General features: G+C 41.1%; 1 protein-coding gene across 2 annotated transcripts in view; it reads right to left on the minus strand.

Moving 5' to 3' along the window:
* Nucleotides 1–17,227, minus strand: part of PLPP1 (phospholipid phosphatase 1) — a 69,194-nt gene that overhangs the window by 1,055 nt on the left and 50,912 nt on the right. For both annotated transcript variants that reach the window (XM_065655402.1, XM_065655401.1), the window contains exons 4-5: nucleotides 12,945–13,002; nucleotides 1,603–1,779 (exon numbers count right to left, since the gene is read on the minus strand). In XM_065655402.1, the coding sequence (XP_065511474.1) occupies nucleotides 1,603–1,779; nucleotides 12,945–13,002 (235 nt within the window). The remainder of the gene's footprint in view (nucleotides 1–1,602; nucleotides 1,780–12,944; nucleotides 13,003–17,227) is intronic.

Below are 17,227 nucleotides of genomic sequence, written 5' to 3' on the forward strand. Positions count from 1 at the left end.
TCCTGGGAACACACCACCTCAGTCCCTTCACACTGCTGACTGTGAGACAGGTGTGTTGCTCCAATCCTGCAGCTTGCTCTCTCCCCACTGCCAACTTCAAGTCACACCACCAGGCCTGCTGGGTACAGTGCTGCATGAAGTGCAATGTACAAGAAGCCTTCTCTTGTGATCCCTTCCCCTCCTACATCACTCCTTCCCCCCACTGCAAACCTGAGAACTGCAGAACAGTTCAGGGCAGCAGCAGGAACCACCCTCCACGCCCAGGGCTGGCTGGTGACCCAGCACACTGCTTCAGCTGCACGACAGATGAGTTCCAGCGTCCACTTAATGCTGAGCTCGCTCCATTTAGCTCTCCATTTGCGGTTGCTGCCCCAGCATGCTTTCACCTCAGCTTTCTGCTTCTGGAGCTGAACTCTTCAGGTCTTTCAGACAAAGGTTCTGTTTGGGGGGGCTGTATTTTTAATATTTCCTTATTTTTCAACTCTGTTCACTGTAATGCTACTGTCTACTCATTTTTCTATTACCAAGCAGCACTAAGATACTATTTCCATCATCCAACACCCTTCACTAAGCTTGTTTTGGTAATAAAAGTGCTGTCCCTGACGTTTCTCATTCCTTGCACGCCTTTTCTTAGAAGAAATTATACAAAAATGAGGTGTAGGATTGTTTTAGTCAGCATGCACCCACTTAACAGCTAATGCAATATGTAAGGTTTCTCAGAGCTGCTCCAAAATTTGTTTTGATTATTGATAGCAACAAGTAAACAAAGCTTTGTCTTGAAATTAACCACACCCTTCTGACTTTCAGCTGTGAAAGCTTTTATCTTGGAGGTGGTTCTGGCAGGTCAACCTCAGTTCTTGGTCACTGAATTCTTCAGTATGACCTCAACTAGCTCATGTCTCTGAACCAGAAGTCTCTCTGATCTGCCCCTTCCCATGGATGTATCGACCATGGCACTCTGGTTACAGCCAGCACAACACAAGTTGACCAGGCCTGCAGTTCCAAGTTCAGCTGATTCTCTGCTCCTTGGGAAAGCTTTTCACTCATCACTACAGCTAAGATTCATATGCTGGCTGTTGCAAAACACCGTTTTATCACTCAAAATGCACACAAGACATGATGGCGGGTTTTAGTTTCCCATCATACCGAACAAACAGGCTGCATAAGGTGGCAGAGGCAGACACTTTCATGCTGTCCTTATCCATAAAGGCCTTTATTTTTTTTTTTCCCCCTGCTTACCTCATACCCAGTTGTCCTCTGCTATTGTACTCGAGATTTAGAATTTGGCTAGAAGCAAAAGCTATGGTTGTATAGAGGCCACACACAGTTTTGCAGCTGATCGTTTCCATCTTGGTTACTTGAAAAGCTCTTGGGCAGGGGCAATTTCATGTTGGCTAACAGCTAAAACAGCCACTTATCTCATTGTTGGCCCAGAGGCTGCCTCACTGAAGTACTATTGCTACACCCAGTTCAATGAGTTGTTTCCCATCTCCACCAATTTTAAGAACATTAGGAAGACAGAACACAGCCTGCAATTCTAAGGTTCTGTTTATAAAAAACAGCACTTAAACACACACACACTCCCCCTCAAGAATTACTTACAATGAGCACAGCTACCACTGCTCCCTGAATGAGTCCTGTTAAAACATCACTCCAGTGATGCTTATAATCAGAAACACGTGAGAGACCCACATAGATAGATGCAGCAATAAGACCAAATTGTAGAGTAGGACGTACAAGTCTTGCCCAGTCTCCTTTCATTCTGGCCTGAAGGTAAAGCTAAAAGGAAAAGAAAAAAATGTTACAAAATGCAGTTAGTACAGAAGTAGTTTTCACATAAAATTGCGTTTGGTCTCGTTAAAGAGTTGAAATTTGTGTTCAGAGACGCAATGATGTACTTGAATGTTCTAAGTCCTATACTCCCAAACAGCATGCTAAGGCAGAGTTTGATAGTCAGTGTTGGTCTTTGTGTTTTATATAAAACTACATAGCACTATCATATATATATTTTCTGTATTTGTACTAATGTGACAAACAGTTATTTTCAGGACAAAGGTATGGTAATGCCAGAGCCACTTAAGGTTTAGAAAGAATCCAGTGGAAATCAGTATTTTACTCCTGCACTAGCTACAGGTAAGCCTTATACAAGGAAATAGCTGGCACCCACCCAAATTTAGTCCTGCAAATATAAGAAGCCCCATCTTGCTCCAAGCATGAAGACCATTAAACACCTTTACTAAAGTTTACATATACTACACATAGAGCTAAGTTTAACTTTATTCTCAGTTCCAGTCTTCTTTTGTATGATCAACTTTTAGCATAATATTGCAGCTGTAGTATAAGTGTCAGAACTAACTCGATATGATGATGGATAACATCTAGGCCCACATTCCTCAGCAGTCACTGGTGTATTTCACTGCACTCCATCTATTACTAGTCCTTTTTTGCTTCATATTAACCTTGTCACCCCTCTGGTAAAGCAAGTGAGAACACGCAGTTCCCATTCTTTTTCTCTCCCCTCAGCTCTGTTTATGATGTTGTATATATCTATACTTTTGAAGTGTTGTCTCAAATTCACAGTATTTAACTCTATTACTTTGTCTAATCTAAGACCCTGCTTTTGTCTCCTCCTCTGATCCAAGACAGAGACCTCTTACTTCAGCTATAAGAGGAGCTTCTCCAAATCCACCCTGTAAACATCATTTACTTTATTCTGGAACTTGATGCTGTCATCAAAAAGGGCACCATAGTTACTGTATTAACAGAAAACAACAACACAGTTGAAGATTATGATTAACATTTCAACTATATATTTTTGGTACCATCTAGGAACTTCAGGTTGACTACAAAACCTTAGCTGACAGTCTTGTGAAGTTGTAGAAGCTAATTTGAACACAGGCTTTGGGCACTAAGACAGGACACTAACTTCTGGTAAATCCCACAATTGCCAACTTCAAAAGCCATGGCTACCTTTGAGAAGCATTACATTTAAAATATACATACAGGCATAGAGCTTGCACTGTAGATGCAAAGGTGCCACTTTCCAAAGTTAAACATTTGGGGAATGTTTCATTGGTTTGTCCAAGTAGCTTACATCATAATTTTGGCATGCTGACCTTTTCAGCTATAAATGGAGTGTCAAAGATGAACCACATCCATAACTGGTTTTCTTTAATAGCAAGATCAGGGTGAAATCAGACTTTGAAGAAGCTACAGCTGAGCCTGAACTGGAAAATAATTTCTTCCCTTCAAGGGGTGGGTACTGCATATTTCTGGGGACCTTAATTTCACCACTAGGGAAAATATTGTTTAGCCACTTGAAAAGAACTGTGACACAGCGAATTTTTGACAAAAGGTGGTTTAATAGTCTTATATGAATACTACTTCTGGGTTTACCAACAGTAGACCAAACACTACCCAAGTGACAAATGAAGCAGAGGAGGGTTCCAAGGAGCAAGTGCTGGTAGCCTAAAGAGCTGGCTGATGATTGAATACTGGCTGTTATTTCTCCTTTCTGTATTCCTGCTAAATTCTGTTTAAGACAGCTAAAATACCTTGCTGTAATAAAAGTTTTTTTCCATGTTAAGCATTTCTGGTAGCTGGCAAAGATGTACAGTCCTATCAGAAAGAAAAACGGTTATTATGCAACTGCAGATAGGTGAGAAACCAAATATGCTTCTGAACAAAGGAAGAAAATGAGTCAAGTCACACAAAAAGCAAATTTGGAAAGATGCCAGCCCACAACACCAAATGACAAACAAAATAGTGTTTGAATTGCCCTTATGCAGCATGTATTCAGATTTTCTTTCTGAAAAGCATCAAACAAGAAACTCGGATTTAACACCTATGTGAAAACAAATTTCCATACTAAGAGAGTCACAGAGAAGATGTGGAGCTGCTTTATGACCTGCAGAACACATGCAGTTGGCTACAAGCTTTGTCAATTCTAGGTGCTTCTTCAGACCACCAACTCCAGTAATTGCACAGGTAATCCCCAAAGCCATTCTTGTACCTTCTACCAGCAGATGGATGTATATAGTTCTAAAACTAGGTGTGAGAAGGGTGAGAAATCATACCACAGATTAGTGTCAGTGTAACTGATCACAGCTGTGTTTAATTTCAGAAAGAGCAGCTGTTCTTCTGGCTACAATTGTTTTTTTGAGTTAGCTTTTCATTCAGTCGAGAGTAATGGTTTATCAGCCAGCTGCTGGAATAGCAAATTCCATGTTATTTTTAAGCAGGTAACTTCAAAATGACTCTGCTTTCAATAGGCTCAGGCAGTCATGCTCCCCCGCAAAGGCTCTTCCTACTGCCATGACTCACTCTTAGCGACCTGCTTGGGCTGAAACAGGACAGTAGCCAAAGAGAGGAAGGTGCTTTTTCCTTATAATTCCATTAAATATAAACCAAGGTTGATGCTAGAAGTATGCCCAAGAGTCCCTTACACAGTATTAGTCCTTACATGGCATTATATGCACAATATAGAGATGATCTGGTGTTGTGCTGCATTAACACTATTTTGAGCCTGTTGACAAATGCAGGGCAATGACTTCAGGCTGTTTACAGAACCCCTCCTGATTATGCACAGCATGCCTCAGGTTCTTTTGTTCCTCCTCAAAGTCCTTTACAGCACAGGCATAAAGAAGGGAAACAGAAGCAAGTCCTTGTCTGCCTGCCCACCCATCTCTTTGCTAGCAAGGAATAAACTTTACAACTAAAACTCAAGCAGCAGGAACTTCAGGAAATGCCACCTGGGTAATACCACTGCAATGCCCCTTAGCAGCACTACTTGTTGCTGAGAATTTTATTTGTGAGCCTATGAGCACAGCAGGAGCATTCAGAGCTGTTCTGGCACATGTGCTCCTTCCACTGACAACACAATGACATCCCTGCGGTCCCGCTTCTGAGCATCTGTCCGACCGTTCAGTAATATCATCCAGCTACGACCTACTTCATTCTACCAATCCCACTCTCGTTTGTTTTGTTCGTTCTTTTTAATGTGCAGAAATAGATTTAATAGAAGCTTTCTTGTAATGGGAATTAATAATCTCCAGCTTTTTCCCCCTACTAGCCAATGCTTACTCTATAATGAAACTATGTTCTCTACTCCACACACATCCTGAACACAAGTTTCTTCTTAATCTATGGTCTAGTACTTCATTTCTAAAAATATACACAGGAATGAAGAGAAACTCACAGGCACTTTGTGGCTTCTTGCAAGAAGCCACAGACACGAATGGAAGGGTCACTGCAACTGGAGAATTATTTGCTACTCTTAACATTTCTAGCATAGCTTACAAGTGTTTGTTCTTCCACCAAAGCAATATTACTATACATACACACATACCTGCCTGCCTAATTTTACAGTAGAGCGACTTATTTCCTAGATGGACTTCTGGAGGTGTAACCATGTGGCTTCACAAGAAACTTTCTTAACAGCTAATATCTTGTATCCCCACCTTAAGGGCACAACATTCTTTTAAATCTACCACAACCTACTTACTCCTCAAACTGAGGTGGTCACATTTCAGATAGTTAATTCTAATACCCAAAACTCCTCAGTCATTTTTCATTCAATATCTTCTCAGCTTTTTTTCCAAAATCCTGTTATACAAAACTCTGTACCACAAAATGTTTTGCCTTCTAAGTTATGGGAAATCCTCCTGCACTTTCAGTCCTCCTTCAAGAATGGAAGTCAAAAGGAAGAAAGTTTGGGGGTTTTCCCCCCACACCTAGGAACAGCTATATTTGTACCAATTTTTACCAATTGATTTGTTCTGTCGCTTTTAAAAAAAAAATCAGTTTCTTCAATGGGCTTTTATGTTCCTGATATCGAAAGGTCCCAGTAACCACATTTCCTACAGGTGTCCTGTCCTAAGGAACAGAAGCACACTTTTGCTTTGGAAATGTACCTATTTTCCCTCTTAGTTTTATATCCTCAATCCTAGTATACTCACAGCATCATGAATAATTATTAAAAATAGGAAAACAGAGAGAGAATATGGTTTTCCTAGGACAAACTCCCCCATGACATGAGCAAATCAGATAACGCGTGTGGGGTTGTCTGAGTACAAGTAGTAAGCATCTGGAAGAGAAACAAAGGTGCAGAAGGTCAGTTTTCTTAGGAAATAAGCCCTATTTTGAGACACCATAGTAGTCAATACAATTTTTGGGAGAGAGCAAGTAAATAGCATTTACTCAGCTCGCCATTTACCATTAGTCAGGTCTAACTTCAGTTGCATGGTATCTGCATGAGCATTAAGAGAAAGCCCTACAGCATCACTGTTTTGCTCTTTTAACAGGCGCAAGATCCTGCTGCAGTTATAATTAGTAATTGGATTAATTGCTGGCTACAGTTAGAAAAGCTCATACTTTGAAACAAGTCTGCTGACCCAAAAAAGTCTCAGGAGCCACAAACAGTGCTGTGGAAATGCACCATAAGGGCCCTCTCAAAACCAAGCAGCTCTGAAAAAGTAACATGTAAACCACCTCAAGTGTGTGTACGTGTATACAGTTGGCTTTGGGATTTCTGGGGTGGAGGGAGTGGATATTAAGGTACTGTGCTTTGGTGATTTTGTTAATGAGGCAAGGGTGGAAGGAAGAAGGGAAAGCACAGGAGGCACCAGTGTTGGAAAGTCTTCAGAAAAAACAGCCTCAGAGTAATTAATATGGCAAAAGCTGGGGCAAAATTCTCTGAGGTTAGGAATACAGGCTGAGAATCCAGGCACATTTGTAGGACAGGAAAATTCCATTTGTTTGGATACCCCAAGGACACCCTTACAGGACAGAATCCCCTCGCCTGCTAGCAAGAGTGTGAAGTTCTCCATTAGGAAGCCGAGCAGATGCACAGAGCACCAGACGAACTTATCCACCCTCCAACTCCACCAGCATCATTGCCTGTCTGGGAGGAGAGGGACTCCGATAAAGGCAGTGCCACACACCTCGACAAGAGACAGTTTGCACCCGATTACCTTGGACGCAAGCAGGCATTCAAACAAGATCCTCCAGAGAATAAAAGGGCCGAGATGTCCACCCTGGATTCTATGAAGCGACAGGAAACCGGGATGACCTGCCATCGCCCTGTCCCAGCCCTGCTCAACAATCCAGCGGTGCAGACCAGGACATCCCTGCCTGGTTCATACCAGGCAGCACAGGAGAAAGAAAGTGCCCTTCAGAGATCTAAGCTTTGTGCTTCTGTGAAGGTTTGCAATGCGGCTCTTCCCTTTCTGCATATTACGGGAAACTTTAGAGATTCCTTTGCAGGACAGCTAGCTTGTATAAAAGCCATTATTCAAACAGCTTTGCATAAGAGCAATTAATCATATTTCAGCTAGCACAAACTCTGGAATTCAAGGAAATACAAGAAATCTGGGCAACAGTTTAAAAATTGCAGTTCTGAGCACAGAAAAATGGCCAAGAGCCACAAAATGTGCTGAGAAATAACCAACCATTTGCAACCTCGCATTGTGCAAATATTACAGCTTGTTTTATACCTGTTGGCACTTTATCTACAAATAAACACAGAGCTCTAGGCATCAACCAACAAGACACTGCCTGCAAACCAGAAATAAATGTGCAATTTTCTTCATGTGAAGCTTGATGTTAATATAGATAATGTCTATCCCATGTAATTTTAAACACAACAGGCTCAAATCCAAACAGAAAACTGTATTGTTAACAGTACTACAGAGATCTAGCAGAATTCATGAGTCACTCATGAGCTGGGGTTCTTAAAAAAAAGGCAACATGGAGTTTGAAGTTTATTTTACCTTTTTTAAGAGCTCTCATTTTCTTAAAAAAATACATATTTATGATCCCTGGTATATCTGCAATATTATCAGTTGTTTAGTTTTTGCTTGTTTGGTTGTTTCTTGTTTGTTGTTGTTGTTGATTTTAACTGGGCAGGAAAGGGGAAAAAAACAACACTTCAGAATTAGTTTTTCCCCTTCCAGGGAAGGAAAAGGACACAGGTCTGCAGTTACTTCAAGGTGGAGGAGTATCTGGGTTGCTGTTTGAAGGGATGGTCTAACCCTTTATTCTGACTATGTATTCCTAATGACTCCCCTGCACCAGCTCCAATGTGTGAACAGCCCTACAGTGAGCTGGTATAGAGAACTGTGCCACTGGAGAGCTGAATTAAAGGAAAAATAAGTGACTGGACTAGGGAGAAAATGCAAAATATGTACTAGTCTGGCCTCTAAGATATCTGCATGCTGCTGTCAAAAAGCAACTGATGTGCAAAATCTGTGTCCTATGCAATGGGAAAAAAATAATGTCTTATTAGTAATAGCCCAACTCATCAATTCAATATAAAAAGTACAATCAATCTATTCTGTATGCACATTTCCCACTGGGCAAGTAATGTTTCTTGGATTTTTAATCCTCCAGCCTCGACTTGGCTGTACATTGCAGAAATAATTGTTTACTGACATAATTTTACCATAAAGTAGGACAAACAACATTTCATTCCATTGCAAATGATAACACTTGGCTCTTTTCTGATGAGAAAAAAACTAATGCGTTCCTTCTACTTGGAGTAAGTATTTTTCTGTTGTGTCTACCAAGCTGTAAGAGCTTTCAGAAGAATGTAAGCACTGCAAGGCATTTCTTTCAGCTCAGTCCTTCAGGAGTCAATTCACAATAATCCCATCACTACTGAGAGCCGTCACTCCCAATCAAACTATGGAGAAGTTGTCTTGCTCTGTTTGCTTACTACTACAGAGTCTAAATACCAATATTAAAACAGTGCTGGGAGCACACACAGGTAGAAGTACAAGCGTCTCCATGCTTGAGCCACAGAATATGACCTTTATTTTTTTGTCTCTGCTTCAAGTAAGTAAGTTGCTTGGTATGACCTGTGGCTACAGCCAAACAAAACATTTTCAGAAACAAATATCATTTCATTAGTTTTTGAAGACCAGGTAGTCCTCAACTTTCATGTGGGCAGGAACACATAGTTCTATAGCTCTAGTCAGTAGCATTTGGGATGGTAGAGAAATACTGCCATGCAAACGGACATGCCTAAAATACTGTGTTAAAGGCTCCCAGGCTCATATTTGGGTACTGTTTCACGCAACCTCTAATTCCAAAATAAACAGTTAAAGTAAGAGATTTAAAGGGCAAAGCTTGATTGGCACATTTAGGAGCATGAGTATAAAAAGCAGCCTAAACCCTGCTTTTCACTTGTGTGCAGCCTATGATCTCACTGCAAAGGGTGGCCATCAGCCCAGGTCACTGAAATACCAGCCACCCTCCCATTCCCGTCTGTCATCCCCTGCGTCCTTGGACATACATGATGTTCTTTCCCAACCAGCCGTGGGAGAGCTCGAGAGCCACTCAGGTTACGTTCTGCAGAGACTCATCCCCTTTTGTCCCAAGCCCAAGCCACACAAACACACGGCCGCCCCCAGAATAGCGGGGCAGCCTGGCCGGGTTCCTGCAGCCCTGTTCCCATCCCGGGAACAGCCGAGACCGACTCCATCACAGCAACCTGATCCTCAGGGCCACGCTCATTTCTGCCAACTGCAGGAGTTGCAGTAGGGTCATTCTCGCTACTGAAGATAGCACGCATTTAGCATTTTAATCTACAATAGCTTTCAGATGGAGACTATTTGGGATCCAGCATCTGCCATTAGGTCACTGGGTTCCCACGCTGTGTCTGCTCAAACTCCCTCCAGTTTTCAGATGAAGCTGTTGTTGGCAAAAGCATCCCAGAGATAACGGCTCCGTCTGGAACCAAACTGACCCACCTAGCTCTGACAAACCTCGAAATTTGTTCTTCACCATAACTTCCTTGTCTGAAGGTAGATTTTTTTTTGTGGTTTCACTCCTTCCATGTACTGATGAGTTCAAAATTACCCAGGCCCTAAACTGTTCCAGACACAACTGCTTTTTTACAGATACATGGCAACTTCACATCCAGTTAAAAATGCAGCATCAACCTCTATGCTGTAAGAACAGTAAGTGATATACACTACTGCTGATTTAAGTAAGTTGATTATGTAAACTATTTAACATTCCCTGAAGTTATTAAAACCCCACACATTTCTATCACATTATCATTCTTTTAGAAGTTGTTACATAAGTTTAAGAAAAAGACTTAATGCATTCTCCTCCTTATTCTGCAGATGAGTAAGCCTCTTATCTCAATGGCAGGCATCACGGTGAATTGCAGCACGCACTGCCTTTGCTTCTGTTTTAATGCCAGATAGTCACATACAGCAAGCTACATGAGACCAGTTCAAGAAGAGATTTTGTACAGGAGCACACAGACAATTCAAACATGGTAACAAAATTCAGATTCATTATAGTTTGCCATAAAAGGCTTTAAGCAGGAACTAGCTTAACGAAGCTGCTACCAATTACAGAAGTATATAAGCTGATATGGTATCACAGGCTTATTTCTTTTATTCAGGTAACCTTTAAAAGCTTGACTGCCACATGTATGGAAGGTGAACACTGGTCATGCAAGGAACCTGAGACAGTTTTAGGTAACTGTAAATGTTGGGGAGCAAATGTTATTTGTGTACTCCCAGAAAGACATGAGCCCCAACTACATACCAAGTTAAGTATTTCCCCTCCTGAAGTTAAAATTTCTGCTCTCCAATGCTGTCCCACAAGCCAAAAGGCAAACAAAGGAGAAATGCTCAACACATTCCCAGATATATGCTTGCTTACACTATACATCTGAACAGTCCATGCCCCAGGATTTTCTTCCATTTTTCTGTGGCTCTTTTAAAATTCAAGTTTTGTGTTTTCTATTTGGAATTTTCAACTTTTCAGCTTCTATCCTTCCCTCTGAAGTAAATCACACATTTTCTTCTATATGTCCCTGAAGCCAGAAAATGAGACTATCTGGATAAAAAAAAAATCTCTGCTTCTAGAGTAATGAAGCCCCAGAATATGAAGACATTAAAGTCACAACATCCCTAAGAGACGAACTTTTAAAAAACCACCCACCCGGCAGCACTTAGAGCTTACAGTTTTTGTCAACAACTTCCTTCACATTAAGTATGAAGTGTGAGCTGTCAGGTGTTTCTATGTACTGCCTGCACTATGAGGTGAGACACACAGCACAGGATTGTGCTCAAAACTGGAGTTTTTCTCCTGATCCTGGTGAAGCCACAGAGTCAGAACTCCGATATCAGTTCCCACTGAGACCTGTGGAATCTCTCACGTCAAAGGTTTAAAGCATCTGAAACATTTGAAAATGTTGATGAAACACCTCACGTTTGTTTTTAGTTGCTCATCTGCAAATGCACAGAACAGAAAGCTACAATTTAACTTGTCCGTAACTCAGCAATTCTGCTTTAAGCAGCCAAAGCTGCCGAAGTATTTCACTGCTTTGCCCAGTATTTTGCAAGGTGGCTTTATTTAAGCCACACACTTGAACCACCTCTCATTTCACAGCCGCAACGTTTGCACTGTCTGCAGCAGAGATCATCTCCCCAAACCACCCCTGTTTTTTGAAATGCCTAACCTGAGACAGCACACGTGTTCCCAAGTAAGGTTTAAGGGCATGCTTTCTGCAGAATGCATGCAGAGTTCTCCAGTCTCTCCAGAAACCAGCACACTGGTGTCTGGTTATGATTAACACCGCCTCCGAGTAATGCCACGTGTCGACGATTCTGTCCCGCTCATGACTCAGCCTGCGGCTGCAGCAAGTGTGCAGAGAGCAGATGAAGCCGGCACCGGAGCTCAGTTAACCAACAGGTTATCAAGTGCTGTGTTCGGAGCCAGTGCCAGCGCTCTGGCCTGCCACGTGGGCAAGGCAGAAGGTTAGGAAGCTGTTTTCCTCGCCCTCCTGCAGTAGCTGTCAGCTTGAAGATATCTGTACTTTTTCATTTAAATAAAAAAACCACATTCGATCTGAAAGTTGCTATGCAGTAACGCTGTGTTAAATCAGCAAGGTGAAAACATCCTGCACAAGAGTCAGTAACCTCTTTCAGATGTCTCTGTGAAGGCCTCTGAACAGTTTCTGAATTAATAATCTTATTATAGGAGAGAAGAAAGTACAAGTCTAATCTCCACAAAGCCTCTTATTTGTACTGGGCGATCGCTCAGCCAGAGATAAGACAAGAAACTGGGGTGCAGGAACAGATGAAGAAAAATGCCTTCTCCTCCAGCCAGGGTTCTGGCTACACATGGACAAGATTACTGAATAACAAAACTACCTCTAGTAAAACACTTACCATTTAACTCTTACCATGACATTTGTTAAAGACATTAATATTCTAGTTTAAGGGAGCTAAGTAAATAAAGCCATGTCGTCTTGCAGTTCACAGAATCGTTCCGGTTGGAAGAGACCCTCAGGACCATGGGAGTCCAACCATAACCCAACTCTAGCACTAAGAACCTCATCTATACGTCTTTCAAACACCTCCGGGGTGGTGACTCCACCACTTCCCTGGGCAGCCTCTTCCACTGTCCCCCCTGCTTCCCCCACCCTCCCTCCCCACGCCTGAAAGACAGGAGAAAAATCAAAAGGAATTTAAAAACTCAAGTTGATCTGCTGTTTCATGCTTATAAGCCCATTCAGGTTTGATCAAGGTTTATATTTAGGTTTTGGGTTTTTTTTTTAAATAGCCTTCGCATGTTTCATTAAGTCAGACATATCTTATATTGTCATATGTCTTGCAATACTTTCAATGCAACTGAATTTACGTAGCTCCATATTTTCCAAATCTACTGTCACCAGGTTCATTTTAGACAAGACACACAAGCCAACTACTACATCAAGTATGATGAGGCATACTGAACATCATTCTACTTCTTCCATTATCAGCAGTATTCCCTTACAACTCCTACTGAGAAATCTTCAGTCATCTCATACAAGCATCCTTCAAATCAGTGTCCCTTGCACAAAGCTGCCAAGTAAATATTTCAGTTTTGTGCTAGGTAACTAAGACTTTTGGTTGCCATTTAGGTGGAAAGAGCATACTTACTGCTAGGAAGAGCATGCAGTACATGGAGAACGAAGAATGGCCAGAGTAAAATGATAGTCTGGAAGAGAAAAAAGCAGACAGCTCATTATTTTTCTTTTGCAACACTCAGTCTACAGTGATATTGGTTATATTACACAAGTGAACTGGTAAAATGCAAACACCTCCATGCTTTTTTTTTGAAAGAGGCCATCTAGACACAACAGCTGTCACTCGTGTCCAACAGCTTTTGACAAACAGCGCTTCACTAACTCAGCAGCTCTGCCAGCATTAAGTTGACCTCCACATCAGGTAGTAACTTCCAGCCCTTTGACCAAAGCCTGCACAGCAACCAAATACCCTCGACGCCAGAAGTCAAGTGTTCCTTGCAGCAGTATGTTTTTCATCTTCTTGATAAATACCAGACTACTGTAAGCATTATCAATTTTTTAAATTACTTATCAGATAGTCCAAGTATGTGTATGAGAACAAATGACACATTAATCGCCCCAAACCACTTACTTCTATTTTGTCACCATCAAAAGGCGGTAGTTAACCACTGCTAACTAGATGTTTATCCCACATATACATTTATTAAGCGTACTGATTCGCACAGACCACAATCATCTATCACTGAAGGGTAGAGGCAAAAGCAGGAAGGCAGTTCATTAGCCAGCCAACCACAAAAGATGACACCTCATCTAGTATTTGTAGAAATAGCTTCCTACTTGGCTACCTCATTTAAAGAATGTCAGCATTGCCTTCAACTTGCAAAGGCTTCTGGCAGGTCCAGACTAAAGGTCAGTCTAAGGCACTCTGGGCAAGGTCCTGCCCTGCACTGGTGGAGTCTGTGAGGAACCCAGTATCACAGGTGTAAAACAAATCCCACCTACCTCTCCATAAAAAAGAGAGAGCAAAATAAAGTCATTTCTAATTCAGTTGTAAGCGGAGAGATGAAATAAACTGTATTTAAACTATTTTTTTTTCTCTTACGCGTGGAGCTTTGTAATGGCACTGCTCCGCAGACTATCAGCTAGGCTTCTGTGCCATTTAGATATGTAACACTGCACTCCTCACTTAAGAATTTGGCATATACAAACAAAGACAACTTAGGAAAAACTTTCATAGCTCTCCAGACTGCCCTCCACCATACCCAACTGGGCCATATTTTGGTGCCTAAGCCGGGCAGAGAGCCTGAGGCCAGGGAAATTCCAGTCAAGGGAAACATTTCTGCTCTCTGGAGAGTAATGATGGCAGCTCTGATGTGCAGTAAGATAATTGGGTTAAACATTAACCACTCAAATACCACGAAGGAGGCAAAAAAACCCAATCTCGTGCACAAGTGAAACTGCAAAACTTCTGGCACCAATTTGCATGTATAACTTTATGAAACTGCATCAGACCTCAAAAAAACCCCCCACACAACAAATTTCCTCCATAGGTTTTAGAGTTCTCAGTTTATATTTGATTCAAAGCACTGCCAATAGCTTTCAGTTTCAGAGATACTAAATAAGCCGTCTTGAAAAGAGCAATATAATATGACTTATGTGTGAGAATATGTATTTTCACACCCCTGCCAGTATTTTTCAATTCAGTTCTTAAAAAGAAAAACTGTATTGACAATGTGTTACCTTCAGATACTTCAAATTAAAAAACATTAAGATTACATTTTGGCTAGACATCCCTTCTCCACTTTAGTACTCTAACTCTTTCGCAGTTAAATCCCCTGTGCAAGAGCCCCCTCTGAAAGCCAGTACAATAAGCATTTTGAAGTGCTCTGTGTCTTTCAGACAAACGTGTCATCTGAGCCACAAAACCAAAGCATGCTGTTCCACAGAGCAGAAGATACAGAATAAGGAATTCCTGGCTCCTATGCCAATATTTTATCCACTGACTTTGGAGCTATTCCTGTAGTTCATAAAATGATGTTTGCTACAATTCCTAAAGGCAACCTATTGCCAACTGAAGGAATTCAGAAGGCTAATAGTGAGATAAAGAATAAATCAATTTCTAAGTGTATTTTAGAATTCCTATACCATTTTATATGTGGTGTTGACTATGAGCATTCTTGGTTTTAGGAATATATTAGCCCAATGTAACATCAAGAATGCCTTGTTCCAGGCTGAAGATTACAAAATTTGAATGCATTCTCATCAGGCATAGATAACGTATGCCATACATGATTGAAAATGTTATGTTTAGCATATAAAGTACACAGAAATACAACTGGGACAAAAGTATTGATCCAACTTGTACATTGCACCATCCCCGTGATATTTCTTAGGCAATACTGCTGTCTCTAGTCTTCTTAAAAGGACATATTACCAAAAACAAAACAAAAACCCAAACGAAACCACACAAAAAAAACCCACCGCACCAAAAAACTCCAAACAAAACACCCAAAAAACCCACAAAAACAAACACACACCGCCCCCCTCCTCCCCCCCCCCAAAAGAAACCACAACAAAAACCACACTAAACCAACCAAACAACAAAACACCCAAACCCTTTCAAACACTAACTTTGACAATGGAAAAGTTTCCCAACGACTCCTAAGCACACAAACAATGAATGTCTTCCCAAGGTGAGGAGAACATCCCGCCTATCAAACCAGGCAAGTGGCTGCACAGTCCAGGCTTCTTTGTGATCATACTGCAAGTGCTGGCTTGCCATGAGATTTTAATTAAAAAAAAAAAAAAAAAATCAGTATTTACTAGTCCTAAGAATGCAGAAGTATTATAAGAAAATGCATTTATAAATAAAATGGCACATGCGCCACACACACCTCAAAACCCCTACTTTTCGCTAATGAAGGAAAGGCTAAATTATCCTACCAGGAATTTGCACATCAGATTTCAGGACATCTTTTTCAAATGAATATTAGAACAGTACCCAGTGAAACTGTGGTGTCATGAAATGGAGTTGTTTAGTACAACGTCTTGTTTTGATTCTTTCCAAAATGGCAGAGTCAGACATCAAAAGAACAGCTTTGCATAAATCCATGCTGTTTACTTCATCAATACCTACCTCATAGATCACTTCTGATGTGAGGAACAAGGCTCCATTTTAACAGGAGAAAGCATAAATATTACTTATTTCCACTGGGGCAATATAGTACTACCACGTTAGAAGAATGCCTTCGAGCAGCAACATGAAACCAGTTTTGGGTCTCAGCTGAAGTCTAACACATACTCTTGGTTTCAATGTATACAGTAAAGCTGGACATCTAAAAAAGGTCTTAAAACAAGGTATTTTAAAGGGTGTTTAGCTGTCTTTAAACAGTTTTGCCACAAATTTCATGTGGTTTATGATAAAAGATGCTATGCTTCCTTAAAAAGGTTGCCATAAGATCAGTTACAATTAGTCACTAGAGTCTGTTATTTTATGTCTGTATTTTTAAAGATTACCTAGAAAAATAATCAAAGTACAAACAATTCCTATGAGAAATAATTGAAGTGAACCACTCACTACTTTAGCCAGGATTTCTAATCCCAGATAAAGTCTAAGAGCCTTGCAGGACTTGACACTGACAACCATTGCATTGTGTTCCATTTCTTTCTATGCACAATTTAACCTACGGCGCAGTGCCTGCCTGATAGGAGTACAAAAATGGAACATAACACAGCAAATAAAATGATCATTTATCTTACACTGTCACTTGCAAGAAAGAGCGTGTTTTAAGCAGTAAGTTCTGATTGGCAGTATTTTACAAAGTGCATTATTTCCTAAGTGAATTACTGAACACTGGAGCTCAGTAAACAAGCTTGATGTCATGTCGCCATATAATGTGTTTGTAAGGACACCGAAGTGCAGGAGCATGACAGGGAAATGAACAGCCTTAGTGAGACACAAGATTATGAAATAGCTAAATACATATGGCACAGTGTAACATTAAATGGTGAGAAATTAAAGTGTTGGAAATGACACTAGAAAGGGATAAACCAGAAGAAAGCATACCTTGTGGTGCCACAATAAATGTGGCAGAGGCTGAATGATAAGGGAATCTTGGGAACTACTGAATTATGGAATGACCCCTTAGAAAAACAGGAGGCCCAGCAAAACATTATATGCACACTGCCACATCAAAGCAAATAAAACCAGGCAGTGGATCAGCCAGCAAATCCCTTCTATCTTCAAGTTCTCTGGATTCTCCAGGTCTCACTCAAAGTTTCCACTGACATTCGTGTTACCTGTTCCGTTGATCTGCAGGGGAATCACTGTGAGACAGAGCTGCAGCTCAGCACGTGTCCAGTAAGCCTAAGAGTTCCACGTGCTTCTCAGGGAAATATTCCCAGAATTTCAGTGCC

Source organism: Caloenas nicobarica, chromosome Z (assembly GCF_036013445.1).
Source record: "Caloenas nicobarica isolate bCalNic1 chromosome Z, bCalNic1.hap1, whole genome shotgun sequence".
Lineage (NCBI taxonomy): Eukaryota > Metazoa > Chordata > Aves > Columbiformes > Columbidae > Caloenas > Caloenas nicobarica.